The 20,882-nt window shown below is 47.6% G+C and overlaps 2 protein-coding genes across 3 annotated transcripts in view; both read left to right on the plus strand.

Annotated features, from left to right (window-relative positions):
* Window positions 1-6,060, plus strand: part of LOC135543113 (GPALPP motifs-containing protein 1-like) — a 146,747-nt gene extending 140,687 nt beyond the window's left edge. Inside the window, exons 5-7 of the mRNA XM_064970188.1 lie at window positions 1,403-1,567; window positions 2,183-2,278; window positions 5,316-6,060. Coding sequence (XP_064826260.1) covers window positions 1,403-1,567; window positions 2,183-2,278; window positions 5,316-5,534 — 480 coding nt within the window. The 3' untranslated portion in view covers window positions 5,535-6,060. The remainder of the gene's footprint in view (window positions 1-1,402; window positions 1,568-2,182; window positions 2,279-5,315) is intronic.
* A 3,487-nt stretch (window positions 6,061-9,547) lies between these two features.
* Window positions 9,548-19,431, plus strand: LOC135543117 (general transcription factor IIF subunit 2-like). 2 transcript variants are annotated; one of them, XM_064970193.1, is made up of 10 exons: window positions 9,548-9,768; window positions 10,038-10,111; window positions 10,245-10,263; window positions 10,386-10,530; window positions 10,836-10,847; window positions 12,520-12,579; window positions 13,983-14,064; window positions 14,348-14,447; window positions 14,534-14,677; window positions 18,782-19,431. In XM_064970193.1, the coding sequence occupies exons 1-10, from the start codon at window positions 9,703-9,705 to the stop codon at window positions 18,914-18,916; spliced, it is 837 nt and encodes a 278-aa protein (XP_064826265.1). In that variant the 5' UTR covers window positions 9,548-9,702; the 3' UTR covers window positions 18,917-19,431. The 2 variants fall into 2 exon arrangements, with proteins under 2 accessions (XP_064826265.1, XP_064826266.1); XM_064970194.1 differs by lacking the exon at window positions 12,520-12,579 and having other exon boundaries at window positions 9,549-9,768.
* Window positions 19,432-20,882: the final 1,451 nt, after the last annotated feature.

A 20,882-nucleotide genomic window follows, 5' to 3' on the forward strand; every position in this document is an offset into this window, starting at 1 on the left:
ATCTAGACTCTTGTTCTACATCTAGACTCTTGTTCTACATCTAGACTCTTGTCGTACATCTAGACTCTTGTTCTACATCTAGACTCTTGTTCTACATCTAGACTCTTGTTCTACATCTAGACTCTTGTCCTACATCTAGACTCTTGTTCTACATCTAGACTCTTGTTCTACATCTAGACTCTTGTTCTACATCTAGACTCTTGTTCTACATCTAGACTCTTGTTCTACATCTAGACTCTTGTCCTACATCTAGACTCTTGTCCTACATCTAGACTCTTGTCCTACATCTAGACTCTTGTCCTACATCTAGACTCTTGTCCTACATCTAGACTCTTGTTCTCCATCTAGACTCTTGTTCTCCATCTAGACTCTTGTCCTACATCAAGACTCTTGTTCTACATCAAGACTCTTGTTCTACATCAATACTCTTGTTCTACATCTGGGGGGGGGGGGGGGGCTGCATCGTTAGTTGAGTTGTTTCTAATAAACTGACCAGTAATTCGTTAATCTTTATGGTGCTCGACACCGCCACCAGGTGGTACCCTTAGGGACATGCTAATTGGCTGCTTTTCATACGTTGTGTTCAGTCATGCGAAATGTTTTTTTTTAAACTGTGTAATAGGACACATTTTAATTCAAATAATTTTCCCACATTTGCTCCTACTGAACTGACCCCAGGTCAGATGGTAGAATGAGTTGACAGCCTCCTACAGAACAGACCCCAGGTCAGATGGTAGAATGAGTTGACAGCCTGCTACAGAACAGACCCCAGGTCAGATGGTAGAATGAGTTGACAGCCTCCTACAGAACAGACCCCAGGTCAGATGGTAGAATGAGTTGACGGCCTCCTACAGAACAGACCCCAGGTCAGATGGTAGAATGAGTTGACAGCCTCCTACAGAACAGACCCCAGGTCAGATGGTAGAATGAGTTGACTGCCTCCTACAGAACAGACCCCAGGTCAGATGGTAGAATGAGTTGACAGCCTCCTACAGAACAGACCCCAGGTCAGATGGTAGAATGAGTTGACAGCCTGCTAATGAACAGACCCCAGGTCAGATGGTAGAATGAGTTGACAGCCTCCTACAGAACAGACCCCAGGTCAGATGGTAGAATGAGTTGACAGCCTCCTACAGAACAGACCCCAGGTCAGATGGTAGAATGAGTTGACAGCCTCCTACAGAACAGACCCCAGGTCAGATGGTAGAATGAGTTGACGGCCTCCTACAGAACAGACCCCAGGTCAGATGGTAGAATGAGTTGACGGCCTCCTACTGAACAGACCCCAGGTCAGATGGTAGAATGAGTTGACAGCCTCCTACAGAACAGACCCCAGGTCAGATGTACTGGGGTGTGATGGTAGAATGAGTTGACAGCCTTGTCTGTGATGGTTGATTGGCAGAATGGTCCGGAGGACGTGGTGCGAGAGACCTGGATGACAGAGCTTCCTCCAACGCTGCAGCACATCGGGCTGGGGGCCAGAACCTTCAAGAAGAGGGCTGGACCGGAGAGCAAGGACCGATCCCTCTGGACCGACACCCCTGCTGACCGAGAACGCAAACTCAGGGTAGGAAACGCTGGTTCTGGTTCTGAACAGGCGACATATTTCTGTTGGGATTTCACACTACTGGACTGACTTTATAATTGTCTCTGTCTGTCTCTGTGTGTCTCTCTCTCTCTCTGTGTGTCTCTCTCTCTCTCTGTGTCTCTCTCTCTGTCTGTGTCTCTCTCTCTCTCTCTGTCTGTGTCTCTCTCTCTGTCTGTGTCTCTCTCTCTCTGTCTGTGTCTCTCTCTCTGTCTGTGTCTCTCTCTCTCTCTCTGTCTGTGTCTCTCTCTCTGTCTGTGTGTCTCTCTCTCTGTCTGTCTGTCTCTCTCTCTGTCTGTCTGTCTCTCTCTGTCTGTGTCTCTCTGTCTGTCTCTCTGTGTCTCTCTGTGTCTCTCTCTCTCTCTGTGTGTCTCTGTGTCTCTCTCTGTGTCTCTGTGTGTCTCTGTGTCTCTCTCTGTGTCTCTCTCTGTGTCTCTCTCTCTCTGTGTCTCTCTCTCTCTCTCTGTCTCACTCTCTCTCTCTGTGTCTCTCTCTCTGTCTCTCTCTCTCTGTGTCTCTCTCTCTCTGTGTGTCTCTCTGTGTCTCTTTCTGTCTCTCTCTTTCTGTCTCTCTCTCTCTGTGTCTCTCTCTCAACAGGAACGACTGGAGGGAAAGGAGAGTGAAGAAACAGAACCGGTCCCTCAACTGTCTCACAAAGAGTTACAGATGGCTGAGAAAGTGTCCAAATACAACGTAAGTAGTAGAGCCTCTTTGTCTGCTCAACAACTACATGACCTGTACGAAGATCTCCCTATGGCATTTACAACTAGGAGACCAGACCAAGATGTCTACTGACCCGGAGACCAGACCAAGATGTCTATTGACCTGTACGAAGATCTCCCTATGGCATTTACAACTAGGAGACTAGACCAAGATGTCTACTGACCTGTACGAAGATCTCCCTATGGCATTTACAACTAGGAGACTAGACCAAGATGTCTACTGACCTGTACGAAGATCTCCCTATGGCATTTACAACTAGGAGACTAGACCAAGATGTCTACTGACCCGGAGACCAGACCAAGATGTCTATTGACCTGTACGAAGATCTCCCTATGGCATTTACAACTAGGAGACTAGACCAAGATGTCTACTGACCTGTACGAAGATCTCCCTATGGCATTTACAACTAGGAGACTAGACCAAGATGTCTACTGACCTGTACGAAGATCTTCCTATGGCATTTACAACTAGGAGACTAGACCAAGATGTCTACTGACCTGTACGAAGATCTCCCTATGGCATTTACTAGACCAAGATGTTTACTGACCCGGAGACTAGACCAAGATGTCTACTGACCTGTACAAAGATCTCCCTATGGCATTTACAACTAGGAGACTAGACCAAGATGTCTACTGACCTGTACGAAGATCTTCCTATGGCATTTACAACTAGGAGACTAGACCAAGATGTCTACTGACCTGTACGAAGATCTCCCTATGGCATTTACAACTAGGAGACTAGACCAAGATGTTTACTGACCTGGAGAATAGACCAAGATGTCTGCTGACCTGGAGACTAGACCAAGATGTCTACTGACCTGTACGAAGATCTTCCTATGGCATTTACAACTAGGAGACTAGACCAAGATGTCTACTGACCTGTACGAAGATCTCCCTATGGCATTTACAACTAGGAGACTAGACCAAGATGTTTACTGACCCGGAGACTAGACCAAGATGTCTACTGACCTGTACAAAGATCTCCCTATGGCATTTACAACTAGGAGACTAGACCAAGATGTCTACTGACCTGTACGAAGATCTTCCTATGGCATTTACAACTAGGAGACTAGACCAAGATGTCTACTGACCTGTACGAAGATCTCCCTATGGCATTTACAACTAGGAGACTAGACCAAGATGTTTACTGACCTGGAGAATAGACCAAGATGTCTGCTGACCTGGAGACTAGACCAAGATGTCTACCGACCCGGAGACTAGACCAAGATGTCTACTGACCTGTACGAAGATCTCCCTATGGCATTTACAACTAGGAGACAAGACCAAGATGTCTACTGACCTGTACGAAGATCTCCCTATGGCATTTACAACTAGGAGACCAGACCAAGATGTCTACCGACCTGTACGAAGATCTCGCTATGGCATTTACAACTAGGAGACCAGACCAAGATGTCTACTGACCTGTACGAAGATCTCCCTATGGCATTTACAACTAGGAGACTAGACCAAGATGTCTACTGACCTGTACGAAGATCTCCCTATGGCATTTACAACTAGGAGACTAGACCAAGATGTCTACTGACCTGTACGAAGATCTCCCTATGGCATTTACAACTAGGAGACTAGACCAAGATGTCTACTGACCTGTACGAAGATCTCCCTATGGCATTTACAACTAGGAGACCAGACCAAGATGTCTACTGGCCTGTACGAAGATCTCCCTATGGCATTTACAAATAGGAGACCAGACCAAGATGTCAACTGACCTGTACGAAGATCTCCCTATGGCATTTACAACTAGGAGACCAGACCAAGATGTCTACTGACCCGGAGACCAGACCAAGATGTCTATTGACCTGTACGAAGATCTCCCTATGGCATTTACAACTAGGAGACTAGACCGAGATGTCTACTGACCTGTACGAAGATCTCCCTATGGCATTTACAACTAGGAGACCAGACCAAGATGTCTACTGACCTGTACGAAGATCTCCCTATGGCATTTACAACTAGGAGACTAGACCAAGATGTTTACTGACCCGGAGAATAGACCAAGATGTCTACTGACTTGTACGAAGATCTCCCTATGGCATTTACAACTAGGAGACTAGACCAAGATGTCTACTGACCTGTACGAAGATCTCCCTATGGCATTTACAACTAGGAGACTAGACCAAGATGTCTACTGACCTGTACGAAGATCTCCCTATGGCATTTACAACTAGGAGACTAGACCAAGATGTCTACTGACCTGTACGAAGATCTCCCTATGGCATTTACAACTAGGAGACCAGACCAAGATGTCTACTGGCCTGTACGAAGATCTCCCTATGGCATTTACAAATAGGAGACCAGACCAAGATGTCAACTGACCTGTACGAAGATCTCCCTATGGCATTTACAACTAGGAGACCAGACCAAGATGTCTACTGACCCGGAGACCAGACCAAGATGTCTATTGACCTGTACGAAGATCTCCCTATGGCATTTACAACTAGGAGACTAGACCGAGATGTCTACTGACCTGTACGAAGATCTCCCTATGGCATTTACAACTAGGAGACCAGACCAAGATGTCTACTGACCTGTACGAAGATCTCCCTATGGCATTTACAACTAGGAGACTAGACCAAGATGTTTACTGACCCGGAGAATAGACCAAGATGTCTACTGACTTGTACGAAGATCTCCCTATGGCATTTACAACTAGGAGACCAGACCAAGATGTCTACTGACCTGTACGAAGATCTCCCTATGGCATTTACAACTAGGAGACCAGACCAAGATGTCTACTGACCCGGAGACTAGACCAAAATGTCTACTGACCCGGAGACTAGACCAAGATGTCTACTGACCCGGAGACTAGACCAAGATGTCTACTGACCCGGACACTAGACCGAGATGTCTACTGACCCGGAGACTAGACCAAGATGTCTACTGACCCAGAGACTAGACCGAGATGTCTACTGACCCGGAGACTAGACCAAGATGTCTACTGACCATTAGTTGTCAAAAATGACTTTGTCTTTCTCTCTCCTCTCTGTTAGGAAACCAAGCGTGGCGAGTCTCTGATCAGTCTCCACGAGAAGCAGATGAAGAAGAGGAAACTGGACGAGGGAGCCAAGCCTGTGGAGAGACGAGCGTTTGACAGGGACCAGGACTTGCAAGCCAACAAGTTTGATGAGGCTCAGAAACAGCGTCTGTTGAAGAAGTCCCAGGAGCTCAACACGCGCTTCGGACACAGCAAGGAGAAAATGTTCCTCTGAGACGATCCGCACGCAATAGCTCAGGATTGGACATTTTTTTTGGTCACCTGACCCAGTCAATGATTGACGGGAACGTTCCAGGTTGACTTTTTATTGCAGTCCAACTACTCAGATGATCAGAACACATTGTGCTGAATATGATCTGAGCAGAACAGGTCGTAGGTCGTAAAGATATAACTTGTATGTTTTTTTTTATAAAAGTGTGAATGTCAGTTTGATAGTTAAATTTTAGTCGTCACTCTTATCCAGAGAGACTGAGTCCATACGTGTTCTTACTTATTATTTCTCACATACTGGTTTCCCAGTTGGGAATCGAACCCACAACCCTGGTGTTGGAAGCTCCAATGCTCTATAACCAACTGAGCCACACGGGAACTCCCTCATTCTTTTAGTTCTTTTAAAGGTTCCGATGCGCAGCTGTTTTTTTTTTCATCTTTAATAGCAAATCATTTCTGGGGAACAGTTAAGAACATTACTGTGGGTTTGTTTTCATTTAAAACGCAACAAAATAAATGAGCAGAAATAGGTTCTTAGCAAAGAGTCATTTTTTTATGCAAGAATTTTACGAGGACTGTCTGGGAGGGGTCTGAGTGGGGAGGGGTCAACAAATCTGTAATTGGCAGAGAGGTTTGGAACTCTTTTCTTATTGGTCTACTAACTGATCAAAACTCCACCCCCACCAAAAACAGGCTGGAATTTCAGGAGGTCTTTACAAACAGCGCTGACACTGAAAGGGCATTATCATATTTGGTCACAATTTCACAGTATAATTCCAACTGTATAAAACACGTTTTTGACTGGACCGGACCTATTGTTTGAGGAGCATTCACAATAACAAAACTCACGGAAACGGGTTTGTTATTTATTGAACTGGAAGCTAATTATACATTTTGTATGACATTCCTGGGAGTGTGTAAACTTACATTTTTTTATAACCATATCATGTTCTCTATAGTTATGTACTTGAAAATGTATCAATTGACCCAATTCGGCACATTTTGAGCAGACTCGATACAACATTTTGAACAGTGATGCAATGGTTCATTGGATCAGTCTAAGGCTTTGCACCGACACTGCTTCCATCTAGTGGCGAAAATCTAAATTGCGCCTAGACTCCCTAAAGTCAAGATGGCTTTTCTCTACTAGCGTTTCAAAGATAAAACAAATTGAAAAAGCGTGTTTTTTCCCCCTTTGTATTATCTTCTACCAGATCTAATGTGTTATATTCTCCTTACATTAATTCACATTTCCACAAACTTCAAGGTGTTTCCTTTCAAATGGTACCAAGAAAATGCATATCCTTGTTTCAGGGCCTGAGCTACAGGCAGTTAGATTTGGGTACGAGTCATTTTAGGGCCTGAGCGACAGGCAGTTAGATTTGGGTACGAGTCATTTTAGGGCCTGAGCGACAGGCAGTTAGATTTGGGTACGAGTCATTTTAGGCAAGAATTGGGGAGAAAAAGGGTCCGATCCCTGAGAGGTTTTGTCACTGCACCATTTCTCTGAAGGCCATGTAGGCTACTGCTGCCCCTTTATATGGTGCTGCCCCTTTTATATGGTGCTGCCCCTTTATATGGTGCTACCCCTTTATATGGTGCTACCCCTTTATATGGTGCTGCTCCTTTATATGGTGCTGCCCCTTTATATGGTGCTACCCCTTTATATGGTGCTGCCCCTTTATATGGTGCTACCCCTTTATATGGTGCTGCCCCTTTTATATGGTGCTGCCCCGTTATATGGTGCTGCCCCTTTTATATGGTGCTGCCCCTTTTATATGGTGCTGCCCCTTTATATGGTGCTGCCCTTTTATATGGTGCTGCCCCTTTATATGGTGCTGCCCCTTTATATGGTGCTGCCCCTTTATATGGTGCTGCCCCTTTATATGGTGCTGCCCCTTTTATATGGTGCTGCCCCTTTAATATGGTGCTGCCCCTTTATATGGTGCTGCCCTTTTATATGGTGCTGCCCCTTTATATGGTGCTGCCCCTTTATATGGTGCTGCCCCTTTATATGGTGCTGCTCCTTTATATGGTGCTGCCCCTTTATATGGTGCTGCCCCTGCCCCTTTATATGGTGCTGCCCCTTTATATGGTGCTGCCCCTTTATATGGTGCTGCTCCTTTATATGGTGCTGCCCCTTTATATGCTGCTGCCACGTTTTTAATTGTCAAGATTTTTCATGTTGCCAATGTTTTTTCAGATACATGTTTTTTTCTTTCATAGGTATGACATCACATTGGGCCCCATGGAAAGACATCACATTGGGCCCCATGGAAAGACATCACATTGGGCCCCATGGAAACACATCACATTGGGCCCCATGGAAAGACATCACATTGGGCCCCATGGAAAGACATCACATTGGGCCCCGTGGAAAGACATCACATTGGGCCCCGTGGAAAGACATCACATTGGGCCCCGTGGAAAGACATCACATTGGGCCCCATGGAAAGACATCACATTGGGCCCCATGGAAACACATCACATTGGGCCCCATGGAAAGACATCACATTGGGCCCCATGGAAAGATATCACATTGGGCCCCATGGAAAGATATCACATTGGGCCCCATGGAAAGATATCACATTGGGCCCCATGGAAAGACATCACATTGGGCCCCATGGAAAGATATCACATTGGGCCCCATGGAAAGATATCACATTGGGCCCCATGGAAAGATATCACATTGGGCCCCATGGAAAGATATCACATTGGGCCCCATGGAAAGATATCACATTGGGCCCCATGGAAAGACATCACATTGGGCCCCATGGAAAGACATCACATTGGGCCCCATGGAAAGACATCACATTGGGCCCCATGGAAAGACATCACATTGGGCCCCATGGATTGACATCACATTGGGCCCCATGGAAAGACATCACATTGGGCCCCATGGAAAGACATCACATTGGGCCCCATGGATTGACATCACATTGGGCCCCATGGAAAGATATCACATTGGGCCCCATGGAAAGACATCACATTGGGCCCCATGGAAAGATATCACATTGGGCCCCATGGAAAGATATCACATTGGGCCCCATGGAAAGACATCACATTGGGCCCCATGGAAAGACATCACATTGGGCCCCATGGAAAGACATCACATTGGGCCCCATGGAAAGATAACCCATTCAATAACTCTCTACCTGTACCCACACACCTCCAGAACCCAGTCGACCCATTCAATAACTCTACCTGTACCCACACGCCTCCAGAACCCAGTCGACCCATTCAATAACTCTGGGGCTGGTTCAGGGGGGTGGGGAGACAGGGCTGGTTCAGGGGGTGGGGAGACAGGGCTGGTTCAGGGGGTGGGGAGACAGGGCTGGTTCAGGGGGAGACAGGGCTGGTTCAGGGGGATGGGGAGACAGGGCTGGTTCAGGGGGAGACAGGGCTGGTTCAGGGGGAGGGGGAGACAGGGCTGGTTCAGGGGGGTGGGGAGACAGGGATGGGGAGACAGGGCTGGTGAGCCTGAAGCTGCTGGGCTTGGCACCATACAGAAACAACTGATTTATTATGAATAGCTTGGTAATAGTTAGCCTGCATTGATTAAATGTCGGCTTAAAGAGAAGTGAAATGTAAACACAGAATTTTCTATTGAGATATTAAGTAACTAATGTTAGGGGAGCAAAATTAGCCTATTTCACTACGGACGAAGCTGACAGGTTAATTTACACCACTCACGGACTACACCCTCCTTCCTTTGTGAAACATTTTCTTTATTTTCTTTCATTTTGTTTTTGGAAGCCAGATTTTTCTTCAGGAAGTTGAGACATGATGCTCACACCGGCACTCCTCACACACAATTCATTTTATCTATAATTGTAAATAAAATATTATATTCATGATGATAGGTTAATAATTTAATATTGATTTTTTTTTTGTTTTACCTAATGTTCTAATATTTTTTTAGGGCCCCTGTCAGTCACAGGCCCTTAGAATGGACCAACACCCCAGTAAAAAAAAAAATTGACCACTGAACTTCGAGTTCTAGTATTTCTGGTTTCGCGCGTCCTTTCTGTCTCTCTTGCGCCTCCGTAGTTATGGTTCGTTCAGTTTTCCGGACCGTGTGTTGTTTAGTTAACGTTAGCTAGCCTACCTCATAACGCCAAACGAATTGTAATGGTAACGTGTAAGAGGTGATTTTAAACAACGTTTTAAACATGTCAGAGAAAGGTGAAGTGGATTTAACTGGTGCTAAACAGAACACGGGCGTGTGGCTGGTAAAGGTACGTTGGAAATGTAGACAGTAGCTAGCGTCTAACACTAGTAGTTAGCTAGCGGCTAACACTAGTAGCTAGCTAGCGGCTAAAACTAGTAGCTAGCTAGCGGCTAACACTAGTAGCTAGCTAGCGGCTAACACTAGTAGCTAGCTAGTGGCAGCGCGGATGGATGAGGACGAGACTAGCAATGTATTGAAGTAGACTACAGTAACTATCATTATCATCACACTGCACACGTTAGCTAGCTAACTAACAACCAGTGTCTTTGCCCACAGGTGCCCAAATACCTGTCCCAGCAATGGGCCAAAGCATCAGGCAGGGGAGAGGTGGGGAAACTCCGGATCGGGAAGTATGTAGAATTGTCTCGTGTGTTACTGTTTGTTGGTAATCGCCATCGTTGTTTACTTTCTCTGATGGCTAAAGAGAAGTAGCTAGCTAAGGGGATTTAGCTAATCAGTTGTTTTCTTCTTCTTTTGCGTTAGGAACCAAGGGAAGGCAGAGGTAATGCTACTGACTATGGTTAAAGACACAGATAAACTGCATTCCAATGGAATATTGATCCCAACTCAGCCAGCAGTTGTCCTGGTCCTAAACTGACATAACTTACACGTGTTGTGCACCAGGTGGAATTCACTCTGAACGAAGACCTGACCATGATTGACAGCCTCGGGGACAAGCCATCGGGAGTGCAGGCCCCCAGGGACCACCCGTTCACCATGCAGACTGTAGGAGGACAGACCCTGGCCGTGTTCACTGAGACCCAGTCAGGTAAGGAACAGTTACCTCCAGCTGTAAACATGATGATGATGAAGAAATGTTGCTCTATTTTGGTGCACCCAGGAGCTGTGCTAAACGGCACCGCACTACCTAAGTGTGCTAAACGGCGCCGCGCTACCTAAGTGTGCGGGGGTAAGGTGCTGTTTGAGTAACCATGAAACCTGGAGGCCATGTTGTTTGAGTCATAACCTCTATTTGAATGTGTCGTCAGATAATATTGACTGTCAAAATGCCTTTTGTTTTCCCGACTGCAAATGAGCATGGTTTGTGATCATAGCTGATCTTTCATCCATTAGAGTCATCTAAGGGTAAGTAGTACTGCATGTCTGTGTGTATCACTCCGCCTCAGGGTAAGTAGTACTGTGTGTGTCCGTCCGCCTCAGGGTAAGTAGTACTGTGTATCCCTCCGCCTCAAAGGTGTGTCCCTTTGCCTCTCTCTCCTTCTCCATCTCTCTCTCTGCCCCTTCCCGTCTCTCTCCATCTCTCTCTGCCCCTTCCCGTCTCTCTCCATCTCTCTCCGCCCCTTCCCGTCTCTCTCCATCTCTCTCTGCCCCTTCCCGTCTCTCTCCATCTCTCTGCCCCTTCCCGTCTCTCTCCATCTCTCTGCCCCTTCCCGTCTCTCTCCATCTCTCTGCCCCTTCCCGTCTCTCTCTGCCCCTTCCCGTCTCTCTCCATCTCTCTGCCCCTTCCCGTCTCTCTCTGCCCCTTCCCGTCTCTCTCCATCTCTCTGCCCCTTCCCGTCTCTCTCTGCCCCTTCCCGTCTCTCTCCATCTCTCTGCCCCTTCCCGTCTCTCTCCATCTCTCTGCCCCTTCCCGTCTCTCTCTGCCCCTTCCCGTCTCTCTCTGCCCCTTCCCGTCTCTCTCTGCCCCTTCCCGTCTCTCTCTGCCCCTTCCCGTCTCTCTCTGCCCCTTCCCGTCTCTCTCCATCTCTCTGCCCCTTCCCGTCTCTCTCCATCTCTCTGCCCCTTCCCGTCTCTCTCTGCCCCTTCCCGTCTCTCTCCATCTCTCTGCCCCTTTCCGTCTCTCTCTGCCCCTTCCCGTCTCTCTCCATCTCTCTGCCCCTTCCCGTCTCTCTCTGCCCCTTCCCGTCTCTCTCCATCTCTCTGCCCCTTCCCGTCTCTCTCCATCTCTCTGCCCCTTCCCGTCTCTCTCTGCCCCTTCCCGTCTCTCTCTGCCCCTTCCCGTCTCTCTCTGCCCCTTCCCGTCTCTCTCTGCCCCTTCCCGTCTCTCTCTGCCCCTTCCTGTCTCTCTCTGCCCCTTCCCGTCTCTCTCTGCCCCTTCCCGTCTCTCTCTGCCCCTTCCCGTCTCTCTCCGCCCCTTCCCGTCTCTCTCCATCTCTCTCTGCCCCTTCCCGTCTCTCTCCATCTCTCTGCCCCTTCCCGTCTCTCTCCATCTCTCTGTGTTTGTTGTGGGCTGCATGTTGCCACAGCAGAACAGATGGAGGCCCTCTGCTTGTCTCAGTTACTCCGCTGGCTGTCTCTCAGATCGGATCAGAACCGCTGTGAACCAATCAGCTCCGTAGTTTGGATGTGATCTGCTACTGGAATGATATCTGGGGCTTGTTAATAACATAAACAAACCAATCAATATGATGGTATTGATCTGGTGTGGGGTGCTTGGTTTGACGTCATGATTTGTGCAATGATCTTTATGCCTCTTCTAATGTGCACGTCCTCCTCTCCTCTCCCTCCCTTGAGGGTGTGTGTGTCAGTGTGAAGCTCATGGTTTATCCTTGTGTGTCAGCGTGAAGCTCATGGTTTATCCTTGTGTGTGAGTTGTAGACCGTATATAAAGTTCTGTTTTGAGACACTTCCTGGTTTGAGTGTGAAGTCCGGCAAGGCTTTGAAGACCAACCGTCGTTGCCGCGCAGTTCATCTCCATGGTTACTGCCTCTTCGCCAGAAGGCAGCTATTCTAAACCCTGGTGTTATTTCTTATTGGACCACCCTCTCCTCCCTTTCCCCTCCCTCCCTCCCTGTAGGCCAGTCAGAAGAGAGATCTGATGGCAGCACCTCAGTTTCGGGGGCGGGGTCAGGCCCAGGTGAGTCCCCTCAGTCTCTTCCCAGCTGAGAGGTGTGGAGCCTGGGCATGAGGCTGGAGGTTGGGCCTCTGTCTGGTGGAGGTTGGGCCTCTGTCTGGTGGAGGTTGGGCCTCTGTCTGGTGGAGGTTGGGCCTCTGTCTGGTGGAGGTTGGGCCTCTGTCTGGTGGAGGTTGGGCCTCTGTCTGGTGGAGGTTGGGCCTCTGTCTGGTGGAGGTTGGGCCTCTGTCTGGTGGAGGTTGGTGAGGTGTAGAGCCTGGGCAGGAAGCTGGAGGTGAGGCCTGTCTGGTGGAGGTTGGTGAGGTGTAGAGACTGGGCAGGAAGCTGGAGGTGAGGCCTCTGTCTGGTGGAGAATGATGTTCTCCTGTTAGACGACCCTAGTGATCAGTTGGTCTCTTTTCTCCTGGTAGATGACCCGAGTGATCAGTTGGTCTCTCTTCTCCTGTTAGATGACCCTGGTGATCAGTTGGTCTCTCTTCTCCTGTTAGACGACCCTAGTGGTCAGTTGGTCTCTCTTCTCCTGTTAGACGACCCTAGTGATCAGTTGGTCTCTCTTCTCCTGTCAGACGACCCTAGTGATCAGTTAGACGACCCTAGTGATCAGTTGGTCTCTTTTCCTGTTAGACGACCCTAGTGATCAGTTGGTCTCTCTTCTCCTGGTAGACGACCCTAGTGATCAGTTAGACGACCCTAGTGATCAGTTGGTCTCTTTTCCTGTTAGACGACCCTAGTGATCAGTTGGTCTCTCTTTTCCTGTTAGACGACCCTAGTGATCAGTTGGTCTCTTTTCTCCTGGTAGACGACCCAAGTGATCAGTTGGTCTCTCTTCTCCTGTTAGACGACCCTGGTGATCAGTTGGTCTCTCCTCCTGTTAGACGACCCTAGTGATCAGTTGGTCTCTCTTTTCCGGTTAGACGACCCTAGTGATCAGTTGGTCTCTCTTCTCCCGTTAAGACGACCCTAGTGATCAGTTGGTCTCTCTTCTCCTGTTAGACGACCCTGGTGATCAGTTGGTCTCTTCTCCTGTTAGACGACCCTAGTGATCAGTTAGACGACCCCGGTGATCAGTTGGTCTCTTCTCCTGTTAGACGACCCCAGTGATCAGTTGGTCTCTCTTCTCCTGTTAGACGACCCTAGTGATCAGTTGGTCTCTCCTCTCCTGTTAAGACGACCCTAGTGATCAGTTGGTCTCTCTTCTCCTGTTAGACGACCCTAGTGATCAGTTGGTCTCTCTTCTCCTGTTAGACGACCCTGGTGATCAGTTGGTCTCTCTTCTCCTGGCTGTGTGGCGTCGTACTGTCGATGTCTCACTGAGGAATATCACATTAAAACAGATGAAATGATGTTGCCACGTGAGAGAGTGAGTCAACACACACAGAGACGTCCCCGGTTCTCCTTTCTAACAGAGAGGATCTCCCTGGAGGGCCTGGTGGTGCAGAGAGCAGAGTGTCGACCCGCTGTCAGCGAGAACTACATGAAACTCAAGAGGTATGTACCTACACACACACACTCTGTCTCTGGTCTCTCCCTGTCTCTGGTCTCTCCCGGTCTCACTGTCTCTGGTCTCTCCCTGTCTCTGGTCTCTCACTGTCTCTGGTCTCTCACTGTCTCTGGTCTCTCACTGTCTCTGGTCTCTCACTGTCTCTGGTCTCTCTCTGGTCTCTCACTGTCTCTGGTCTCTCACTGTCTCTGGTCTCTCACTGTCTCTGGTCTCTCACTCTCTCTGGTCTCTCACTGTCTCTGGTCTCTCACTGCTATCTCGTGTCTCCAGACTGCAGATAGAAGAGTTATCCAAGCCAGTGAGATTGTCTCAGCAACTAGAGAAGGCTGTTACCACCAACTACAAACCAGTGGCCAACCATTCCTACAACGTAAGGAGCCTTGGCTGCCTGCACGACGAGTGGTTGTTTGTCTGTTACGACTATGAGTTGGACTAATACAGTGTGTGTCCGTCCAGCTGGAGTACGACAGGAAGAAGAAGGAGGAAGGGAAAAGAGCCAGGGTCGACAAACAGCAGGTGTTGGACATGTTGTTCTCCGCTTTTGAGAAGCATCAATATTACAACATCAAGGACCTGGTCGACATCACCAAACAACCTGTGGTGAGATACTACTATATACTACTAGAAACACCTGGTATTACAACATCACCAAACAACCTGTGGTGAGATAATACTATATACTACTAGAAACACCTGGTATTACAACATCACCAAACAACCTGTGGTGAGATACTACTATATACTACTAGAAACACCTGGTATTACAACATCACCAAACAACCTGTGGTGAGATAATACTATATACTACTAGAAACACCTGGTATTACAACATCACCAAACAACCTGTGGTGAGATACTACTATATACTACTAGAAACACCTGGTATTACAACATCACCATACAACCTGTGGTGAGATACTACTATATACTACTAGAAACACCTGGTATTACAACATCACCAAACAACCTGTGGTGAGATACTACTATATACTACTAGAAACACCTGGTATTACAACATCACCATACAACCTGTGGTGAGATACTACTATATACTACTAGAAACACCTGGTATTACAACATCACCAAACAACCTGTGGTGAGATACTACTAGAAACACCTGTTATTACAACATCACCAAACAACCTGTGGTGAGATACTACTATATACTACTAGAAACACCTGGTATTACAACATCACCAAACAACCTGTGGTGAGATAATACTATATACTACTAGAAACACCTGGTATTACAACATCACCAAACAACCTGTGGTGAGATACTACTATATACTACTAGAAACACCTGGTATTACAACATCACCATACAACCTGTGGTGAGATACTACTATATACTACTAGAAACACCTGGTATTACAACATCACCAAACAACCTGTGGTGAGATACTACTATATACTACTAGAAACACCTGGTATTACAACATCACCATACAACCTGTGGTGAGATACTACTATATACTACTAGAAACACCTGGTATTACAACATCACCATACAACCTGTGGTGAGATACTACTATATACTACTAGAAACACCTGGTATTACAACATCACCATACAACCTGTGGTGAGAAACTACTATATACTACTAGAAACACCTGGTATTACAACATCACCAAACAACCTGTGGTGAGATACTACTATATACTACTAGAAACACCTGGTATTACAACATCACCAAACAACCTGTGGTGAGATACTACTATATACTACTAGAAACACCTGGTATTACAACATCACCAAACAACCTGTGGTGAGATACTACTATATACTACTAGAAACACCTGGTATTACAACATCACCATACAACCTGTGGTGAGATACTACTATATACTACTAGAAACACCTGGTATTACAACATCACCATACAACCTGTGGTGAGATACTACTGTATACTACTAGAAACACCTGGTATTACAACATCACCAACCAACCTGTGGTGAGATACTACTATATACTACTAGAAACACCTGGTATTACAACATCACCATACAACCTGTGGTGAGATACTACTATATACTACTAGAAACACCTGGTATTACAACATCACCATACAACCTGTGGTGAGATACTACTATATACTACTAGAAACACCTGGTATTACAACATCACCAAACAACCTGTGGTGAGATACTACTATATACTACTAGAAACACCTGGTATTACAACATCACCATACAACCTGTGGTGAGATACTACTATATACTACTAGAAACACCTGGTATTACAACATCACCATACAACCTGTGGTGAGATACTACTATATACTACTAGAAACACCTGGTATTACAACATCACCATACAACCTGTGGTGGGGAAGGATAATTACTGTGGGGGAGAGGGGCTGTGGGGGGAGAGGGGCGCTGTGGGGGGTGGAGAGGAGGCGCTGGGGGGGGGTGGAGAGGAGGCGCTGTGGGGGGAGAGGGGCGCTGTGGGGGGTAGAGAGGAGCTGTGGGGGGGGGGTAGAGAGGAGCTGTGGGGGGTAGAGAGGAGCTGTGGGGGGTAGAGAGGAGCTGTGGGGGGTAGAGAGGAGCTGTGGGGGGAGAGAGGAGCTGTGGGGGTAGAGAGGAGCTGTGGGGGGTAGAGAGGAGCTGTGGGGGGTAGAGAGGAGCTGTGGGGGGGTAGAGAGGAGCTGTGGGGGGGTAGAGAGGAGCTGTGGGGGGGTAGAGAGGAGCTGTGGGGGGGTAGAGAGGAGCTGTGGGGGGGTAGAGAGGAGCTGTGGGGGGATAGAGAGGAGCTGTGCCACTGTTCTTCAATGTAATAGAAACAAAGGCCTGTTCAGTATGGTATAATGCTCATTTTACTCCCTAAATGGTGATCATCGGCCGTTCTGCCGCCGTAGGCAAGACGTTGAAGTTTGGTTCAATTTCGGTTCTGAATAGATGGTGAAAAGGTATTTTCTTTTGTTTTTAAAATACCGATTTTCCAGGACGTTGAAATCAGGTTCATTTTCTTTTTTTAATGAAAGTTGAAAATACTTATTTGTGTTGATATCAGGTTCATTTTTGGTTCTGAATGAAAGTTGAAAAGAAGTCCATGTTTGGGCCAAATCAAGGCTGGTTCAGACCGGACCAAAAACCTGTCTGTGGATGTGGAGAATCAAGGCCGGTCCGGGAACTGCCCCCAAAATAGATGTTGAAAGCATCGGTCCGCGCTCACTGAGGTGTTGCCTGAGATAAAATGTTACGAATGGCCATCTGTGGTAAATGTACCGTTTTGTGAAACACCAAAAAAACAACGTCCGGACAGGACCGACATCTTGTGCTTGCTGGGGTGTCGCCGACCACGTCGTCCATCCGTGTGGTCGACTCGCTGTTCTGTAAAACAGGCCGTTGGCTTTGGCTTTATTAGTCCTGTTTCCCGCGTCCTAAAATCAATTTATCTATTTTTTTTAAGCTCTGAATATCAGCTACCCAACTTTATCAGGAGTTATCGCGAGTTTATTTTAACAATGTGTTTACGCGGCGGGAAATTAATGCAGACGTATTTAAAAAAATACAAACTTGAAATCGCTGATCATGACAACGGGGAGAAGCTCCTGGGGACAACAGTTGTGATTGTCCATTCCACTCTGACCCGTCCTGTTTCCAGGACATGTTGTAAACATGACAACTGTTTCTGTGTTGCCATTTTCGGAGAAACAAGCAGGATTTAAAAAGTGTCCCGTTCTATTTTTGTAGACGACAGAAAAGGCCACGTCATCTGCTACGTGATTTATAGGAGACCATTTTTCGGGGACTGAATGTTGGAGGAGTCTCTTCAAATGCCCCCTGGAGAGTAGCGCTGGGAATGGACAAGATAAATATTTTACACCTCTGCCTTTTGACCAAATGGGCCACTGTTTATTAAAGCCACATTAGCGCTCACCTTGAGAGAGTGTCGTTGTTTTGTGGCAGAATTAGGTGAGGGTTTTAGGTGTTGTTAGAGAGCTGCATCTTGGGTTAGTTCAGCTCAGAAAAGGCCGACCTCGTCAATCTGCTGCCATAGAGACGGATGCCTAATGAACAGGGGTCGTCTGGGGGTTTATGTGGGGCGGCAGGGTAGCCTAGTGGTTAGCGTGTTGGACTAGTAACCAGAAGGTTGCAAGTTCAAACCCCCGAGCTGACAAGGTACAAATCTGTCGTTCTGCCCCTGAACAAGGCAGTTGACCCACTGTTCCTAGGCCGTCATTGTAAATAAGAATTAGTTCTTAACTGACTTGCCGTGTTAAATAAAGGTTTCAGTCAGAGGGGGTTTGTGTTTGTCTGTGGGGGTTTGTGTTTCAGTCTGTGGGGGTTTGTGTTTCAGTCTGAGGGGGTCTGTGTTTCAGTCTGTGGGGGTCTGTGTTTCAGTCTGAGGGGGTTTGTGTTTCAGTCTGAGGGGGTTTGTGTTTCAGTCTGAGGGGGTCTGTGTTTCAGTCTGAGGGGGTTTGTGTTTCAGTCTGTGGGGGTCTGTGTTTCAGTCTGAGGGGGATTTTTATCTGGTCAAGTTAGTGATGTAATATTTTACTCTATTTCCTTTTGTACATAAGAAATGAAACAGGGAATTCAAGACCAGACTGGAAGCTCAACGCTCTTTCCTGCTCCCTATTCCTGTGTGGTAGCAGTCTGTATTATAATACAACACCTCTCCCCCGTTTCCCCGTCTCTCTCCCCCCGTCTCTCTCCCCCGTTTCCCCGTCTCTCTCCTCCGTTTCCCCCCTTCATTCAGAGTTACCTGAAAGAGATTCTGCGTGACATCGGCATCTACAACGTGAAGGGAACCCACAAGAACACGTGGGAGCTGAAGCCAGAGTACAGACACTACCAGGGAGGAGAGGAGGAGGAGAAGGAGACCAACGACTAGCCTGGTCTGGGGCCCCACCACTAGGAGAAGGACGACTAGCCTGGTCTGGGGCCCCACCACTAGGAGGGCGACGAGCCTGGTCTGGAGCCCCACCACTAGAAGGACGACTAGCCTGGGGCCTCCCTAGAGAGCATCGTTTTGGTTTTTATAGACTTCAAAATGTTTTTTAAACGATGTAGAGAAATAAAGTTGTCAAGCTACTGATGTGTTGAGTTGGCCCGTTAGGACCCCGGCCCTATACTACATGTCGGTGAAGTCCCACCCTATTTAGTGTACTATTTAGGGAATAGGGTGCCACTTTGGGGACCCATTTGAAGGATTCCTACTATTCTGAACAGTGCGATGCTAAACAATGGCGTTTATTCCCGTGGGATCTGACCGATCGTCGATCAGGGAGTGTTTAACAGACACACGACAACCAAGGATCAATACGTACAAGTTGTTTATGAAAAAAAAGTGATTTTAACGACTTCTGGAATAAAATAAACATGTTTTTGTAAAAAAATAAAAATAAATCTACCAGTCTGCTTTTCTTTAGATATTAGGTGTTTCTCCAGTGAGATCACATCTGTGTGTTGGATAACTGATCTAGGATCAGCCAATAGAACCGGGGGTCGTCTGTCTGACTGGGAGTCCTGATCTAGGATCAGCCAATAGAACCGGAGGTCATCTGGGGAGTCCTGATCTAGGATCAGCCAATAGAACCGGAGGTCATCTGGGGAGTCCTGATCTAGGATCAGCCAATAGAACCGGAGGTCATCTGGGGAGTCCTGATCTAGGATCAGCCAATAGAACCGGAGGTCATCTGGGGAGTCCTGATCTAGGATCAGCCACCAATAGAACCGGGGGTCGTCTGTCTGACTGGGAGTCCTGATCTAGGATCAGCCAATAGAACCGGAGGTCATCTGTCTGACTGGGAGTCCTGATCTAGGATCAGCCAATAGAACCAGAGGTCATCTGTCTGACTGGGAGTCCAGATCTAGGATCAGCCAATAGAACCGGAGGTCATCTGTCTGACTGGGAGTCCTGATCTAGGATCAGCCACCAATAGAACCGGAGGTCGTCTGTCTGACTGGGAGTCCAGATCTAGGATCAGCCAATAGAACCGGAGGTCATCTGTCTGACTGGGAGTCCTGATCTAGGATCAGCCAATAGAACCGGAGGTCATCTGTCTGACTGGGAGTCCTGATCTAGGATCAGCCAATAGAACCGGAGGTCGTCTGTCTGACTGGGAGTCCTGATCTAGGATCAGCCAATAGAACCGGAGGTCACCTGTCTGACTGGGAGTCCTGATCTAGGATCAGCCAATAGAACCGGAGGTCATCTGTCTGACTGGGAGTCCTGATCTAGGATCAGCCAATAGAACCGGAGGTCATCTGTCTGACTGGGAGTCCTGATCTAGGATCAGCCAATAGAACCGGAGGTCGTCTGTCTGACTGGGAGTCCTGATCTAGGATCAGCCAATAGAACCGGAGGTCATCTGTCTGACTGGGAGTCCTGATCTAGGATCAGCCAATAGAACCGGAGGTCGTCTGTCTGACTGGGAGTCCTGATCTAGGATCAGCCAATAGAACCGGAGGTCATCTGTCTGACTGGGAGTCCTGATCTAGGATCAGCCAATAGAACCGGAGGTCATCTGTCTGACTGGGAGTCCAGATCTAGGATCAGCCAATAGAACCGGGGGTCGTCTGTCTGACTGGGAGTCCTGATCTAGGATCAGCCACCAATAGAACCGGAGGTCATCTGTCTGACTGGGAGTCCTGATCTAGGATCAGCCAATAGAAATGGAGGTCGTCTGTCTGACTGGGAGTCCTGATCTAGGATCAGCCAATAGAACCGGAGGTCATCTGTCTGACTGGGAGTCCTGATCTAGGATCAGCCAATAGAACCGGAGGTCATCTGTCTGACTGGGAGTCCTGATCTAGGATCAGCCAATAGAACCGGAGGTCATCTGTCTGACTGGGAG

Source organism: Oncorhynchus masou, chromosome 7, assembly GCF_036934945.1.
Source record: "Oncorhynchus masou masou isolate Uvic2021 chromosome 7, UVic_Omas_1.1, whole genome shotgun sequence".
NCBI lineage: Eukaryota > Metazoa > Chordata > Actinopteri > Salmoniformes > Salmonidae > Oncorhynchus > Oncorhynchus masou.